The sequence below is a fragment of the Mytilus edulis genome, unplaced genomic scaffold (assembly GCF_963676685.1).
Source record: "Mytilus edulis unplaced genomic scaffold, xbMytEdul2.2 SCAFFOLD_833, whole genome shotgun sequence".
Taxonomy (NCBI): Eukaryota; Metazoa; Mollusca; class Bivalvia; order Mytilida; family Mytilidae; genus Mytilus; species Mytilus edulis.
In genome coordinates this window covers 23,593-29,592 of record NW_027267763.1, presented here as the reverse complement: position 1 = coordinate 29,592, position 6,000 = coordinate 23,593, and the positions used below count along the sequence as shown (strand labels likewise).

The 6,000-nt window shown below is 31.5% G+C and overlaps 1 protein-coding gene across 1 annotated transcript in view; it reads left to right on the top strand.

The window, feature by feature from the left end:
- Positions 1-294: 294 nt before the first annotated feature.
- LOC139505989 (uncharacterized) overlaps positions 295-6,000 on the top strand; it is a gene marked incomplete at its 3' end in the record, with an annotated part of 29,266 nt that continues 23,560 nt past the window's right edge. Inside the window, exons 1-4 of the mRNA XM_071295303.1 lie at positions 295-515; positions 2,100-2,223; positions 2,795-3,013; positions 3,925-4,081. Coding sequence (XP_071151404.1) covers positions 328-515; positions 2,100-2,223; positions 2,795-3,013; positions 3,925-4,081 — 688 coding nt within the window. The remainder of the gene's footprint in view (positions 516-2,099; positions 2,224-2,794; positions 3,014-3,924; positions 4,082-6,000) is intronic.

Genomic DNA, 6,000 nt, shown 5'->3' with positions numbered 1-6,000 from the left:
TTTATTTTGTTTTAAGAAATATCATATATAAAAGTACATCTTTGAAGTTCTTTTATTGACACAAATCTATATTACAGAAAAACAAATTTAATATGTGATATACCTTCTAACTAAATATTACCAATAAATTATTGTCGCTTATCATAACATCCTCTACATAAATTGTTGTATTGACAATGTCCTGTTGATGATGATAAACCACGGGCTTGACTTTAAATGAAGGTATCTGCTTTATTGTAGACGCAGAAAACATATAATACATTTGCTTCTTTTGATGCTCCTGATGAAGGAACATATTTTATATCAGTCGTAGCTGTTAATAGAGCGATGGAAAATTCAAATGTTGTTTGTTCTGATGGTGTCACTGTAATGACAACTATACCATATGTAAAAGACTTTGTATTTGAGGGTTCAAAAACCAGGGCAAGACTTATTCAAGATGATACCGGAAGTGTATGGTTGCTTGATAATGTTTTACAGACACATCTAGTAGGAAATATTAGTTCTAGCTGCAAGTAAGAAACAATAACACACAATTTTACTTTTACATTCCACAAAAAAGGAAAATCTAATTGCATTAGTTACAAAAGAATGAGATAAGATTGTCCCAACAACGAATTACTCCTAAAGGTTTAGAAATTATCAGATTGGTTAATAGTTTCTTTATCTAAGAAAATAGAAACATGCATTATATGGTAAAGTCACTCAGTGTTGGGTTATGAACATAGAAATTATGATGGGTTTAATGCTAAAGTATATAGTCAATATTGAACGAAAAAGGACCTTCATCAGAGGCAGAATGGTTGATTAATGTTTGCACCCTATTTATATATTTTAACCGCCGGTTACCATATCTATACAAACTCAACCGCCTGTTCACTTAACCGACGGTAACCATATCTATATAAATAGGGTGCAAACATTAATTCACCATTCTGCCTCTGATGAAGGTCCTTTTTTGACCGAAACCGGTCAGGCTATGAAACATCACCAGGCGCTGTTAATTATGTGTATTGGTATATATACTATATTTTTATGCTTTTACATTTTTCTCACTGATACACATAGTTAATATGGCTTCTACTAACGAAAGCTCCATTTGGAGTAAATGTGTTTAGAGACTACGTATGTCAGTACACCTTTCCTATATTGCCTATATAGTCAATGTTGATTTGATAATGATCTATTAAAAGAGGGACAAAAGATACCAAAGGGACAGTCAAACTCATAAAACCTAAAACAAACTGACAACACCATGGCTAAAAATGAAAAAGACAAACAAACAACAGCACACACGACACAACATTAAGTTACGACTCTTCACAAAACATCTTTTATATAGGCAAACACATTTTATCAGAGGCAAATTTATAAAATAACAGCGAAAACATTGAAACATTGCATTAAAGTGTACAGATACATTCATCGTATACAATTACTAATATAAAATTAATCTTGTAAACAAAGACTACAAACGAAGATCTTAAACGAAATAAGTCTGATTTAAAACAATTTTTTAACAGATTATTCTACGATGTGACCTTATGAAAGACAAACATTTAATAGGTAGCAATAACAAAAAAAAAAGACAGACAAAAGAATAAAACTTTTCAGCAGTTTGCAATAAATAATACACAAACCTCACAATTTTACAAACTATACTCTGAATAAACTCTTAGTAAAACAATATTATGAAGATATCACAAAAGTGTCATTACCCGTTTCATGAATCGCACTCCTGATATAAACAGTACACGTTTAATTGAAATTTAAGGAACACACATTATAATTAAAACTCAATAAAAACATAAACAAACGAACGTCTTTTGGAGAAGATATGTAATCGATTACGGGGAATCATCATCTTTTTAAATGCCTTTATTATGTTCAATGCATGTTTAAGTTAACCATAGAAACTTGTGCACCAAACTTAGTTTAAAAACCTCCTGTTCAAACGGTAGTATCTATGATGAGTTTATTTACGCAATCAAAAGTGATAAAAAATGGATACACTTATACAGCAGTTTTTTATTCTAAAACGTGACTTTTTTTGTAACTTCTATTGATCTGGGTTTGAGATACTAATTTTCCAATTTCAGTGTTTCAAAAGAACAAAATATTACTGTATTTCCTATTGGTAAACCTTTGTCAAGTTACGGAAGCAAACTCTGTGTACACTCCGATAACTTAAATATACTAGCAGTTGTAGTTAAAGCATCTCAGGTTTGTATGAGTAGTTTTAATATTTAACCAGTCTGGCATGTACCTAATGCCTTCATTATAGTTGAAGCGAACCATTAAGAAATACTTAGTTAACTCGGATTCAATGATATTGTGAGAACAATAATACAATACGCATGCCAGCAATACTTAAGTCATAATCGTTTAACAGACAAGAAAAGTAAAAAGGCAAAATTGACAGCTGTACAAATATATGAAGCACATGTATACCCAAACTAGGAAATTCCCCTAATTGCGTCTACTTTTAGTTGCACTGGTCAATGTTTTATTGAATTGATACTGTAACTCTGAATATGCCTGATCTTGAAATTGTGAACACGGTATAAGCAAATCATTTTCAGTCTTAAAAACATGCTATTATTGTTTAACAACTGTGACAATTGACAAATAATTAAATTGCATCTGTATTTTCTATAAAAGAGGAACGAAAGATACCAGAGGGGACAGTCAAACTTACAAATCGAAAATAAACTGACATTATATGGTATACTAAAATGTATGCATATTCTTATTCAATAAGCAAAATTCTGTCCAATAATAATTTTATTTTCAGTTTAAAATGTCATGGAAGTCAGGAATTGATTACAAATTAATTCACGATTACGAAGTGGGACTGTCCTCAACCACACACAGTTTCGCCCCCGATATAGTGCCATTTCGAACAACCAAACACCATACACATTTCAGACTGAATCATCCCGATGTTCCAGATGGAAAGGAATTTCACGTTATCTTAAAATCAATTAGTAAAGCTGGAGTTGAAGGCATACAGGTTATATCTATTTGATAAGTCATTTCATATGCAACGTATTTATATCATGAATGTTTCACCCTCATTGCTTTCGTTATAGAATTGCTGTGTCATATTAATACATCAATTTGCGTTGAGATACATAACTTGTAAATTCAGATAAACGATTGGAATAATGAAATCAGCAATTGTACAGTAAATTCAAAGCGTGCATGAGCGAGATATTGCAACACAACAGAAAGAGGGGATGGGATATCTAATTATAATCAAATTAGCACGAAAAACATCATGGAACAACAAGAAATGTTTCAAGGGCTCCTGTGTTATTTTAATAAGTAGCACATGGTGTACCTATTTTATAATTTCTTTCATTACCAATACTATTTATTACACTGTTAGTTGTTACTTTATAATATGGTGCAAAAATAAACCAAACAAATCAATTCATTTTGGCCCAGATGACTTTTAAATTGTTTGCATTAAATTAAAATATATCTTTAACTCATCGGTGTCCTATATTTTTCATTATTCTTTTCAAATAAGTTGTACTTATAATTATGCAAAACAATTATGAAATTAAAATGATTTCTGTAATTTAGTTCTTTCTTTATTTCGATATTACCTCTAATTTTCCATTGAGCTCAACAGAAAAAAGAACCTTAGCAAAAATTAATGCTATTTGGAAAGACAGACTGTGAGTTAATATCAACTGTTTTCTATTAAGTATATGATAAAGTTCATTTATTGTTTTTTTTTTAGCGAAAGCCTATATTTAAAAACAAAATTGATTTATACCCTTGAACCTCCTTAAATGTATCAACAGTGTTAAATAAACTCATCATAGATACCAGGACTAAATTTGGTGTTCATTTGTATTTTTCATAATTATAAGTTAACGAAAATCCCTTTGAGAACTATTATTCATATTTCAGAGTATTGGTCCATTTATAGTTGACACAACAAAACCACAGTTTTCTGGTGTTCAGATTGACGTTAATTTAGTAGACGAAAATATAATTGCAAATTGGTCGGTTGGTGCTTTTGTGGATCCAGATGACCCTTTTCCGATGCATTTCCAATTCGCAGTTGGCAAGTAGTATATGTGTACATTAAGTTAGGAAAATGTAAAATATCAAAAATAACTCTAAGGATTATTCAAAATGAAAGTCCGTAATCAAATGCAAAATAAAACGCTCAAACACATCAAACGAATGGATAACAACTGTCATATTGAATTTGATACAGGCATTTTTCTTATGTAGAAGTTGGATTAAACCTGGTTTTATAGCTGGCTAAATCTATAAACTTTATGACACTTTCATAAAATTCCATTAATGTATTGACAGCGATGTGTTATCAGAACATTATGTAAATCATTTTGCAGGCCTCTAAAATATTTTAAAATTACAGCTGTGATCAAACTAAAGCTAAGATGTCTGTCTCTGAGGTCACAATAAAAATTCGAAACTTTATATCATAGGTGTAAATGAACAATTCTAACAGGACGTTTTTCAAACGATTTGAGTATACACCCATGCTACATGTATAATATGAATATACTGTTTGAGCTGTTCCGATCGTATTCCCACATCATATGTTTTTTTTATGAATGAGCTACCCGACGTCAAAGAACGACAACGTATGAATATAAGCATTTTATAGGACAATATCCGTTTGTGAAACTGAAAATCATCACAACAATGAAACGTTAACAAACGACGCTAAAATGCAAATATGTCATTTTGTAAGAGATATAAGGCATATATGTTACATTATCATTTAAATTCATCCAAACCTATTCAAATACGTTATTGTAAATAATTTAAGCATGTCACTTATTAGGTTTGCTCCGTTCTTTTACATCAATTCAATAGTGCGTTTATTTATGTGAACGGCACATATTTGCCTTCACCTAGAGTGCTTCGATCAAACCGAATGGCTGTATTTGACGTTTTAGAATCCAGTTAACTCATGGGGAGCTTGAATTGTTTCTTAATTAATTTTCTGTATGAAAGATATACTCATCGATACAGGTAAACTCAAACAATGGTTAACTTTAATTGATGAATGACGTGGTGCGTATATATGTAGGACTCGGGGGTTCGATGGTACTCCGAACCGCAATGGTCACGCTGAAGTGCGTACAATAGGTAACACGCTGAAGTGCGATGGTGACATTGTGACGCTAACTTGTTGATAACTACGCTGTTGTGGTTACGCTGAAGTGCGATGGTGATTACGCTGAAGGGCGATGGTCTGTCTGCATGTGACATTGAGTAAAAACAAAATTTTAGTGAAATTACATCATTTAAAATTGACAAAAGTAGCTGCTAGCCTCTCATTTGAAATATGTTTTAATGTTTGTTCATTCCACACAAAGACTTTACAATCTTAATTTTTTTTAATCTAATTTATAATTTACCGATTCTCCTATTAATATTGAGTCAGAAAATATGGTGTAGAAGATTGAAAAATATCAGAGTGTAGATCTATATAAAATAAATAGTAATTGTACCGTTTTCCTCCAAAATCTTTGAAATAAGCTGATTCGCCGCTGAGTAGAATAAATAAATTGAGAAGTACACGTATACATGTAGGAACCAGTCAGGTTATTTTCGGCTTCACAAGTTGTAGAAAACTAAATACTGTAACCACAATAAAATAAGACTAGAGTGACGGTGTTCTTACAGATCAGGATTTTTTCGGATTTACAAAAATTTATATCAACTTGATATAGCACAAACATTTGTAATACTATTAAGTAAGTTCTTTATTTTATTGTCCATACAAAATTTTGTGAAGCATACTAGAGGAGGAATCAAAATTCATCTTAAGCTCAAGACATTTCATTTGTCGTATGAACAATTTGCAGCGAACACGGGTAAGCTCATCTGCAAACCAAGTTTATCTTTTGTCGCTATGTTCCCCATGGTTTGACGCCTGACAAAGTTTTAAACGTTTTTGTAATATCCACCTGCATTGCTGAAAACTGTACGAGACTAGAATCG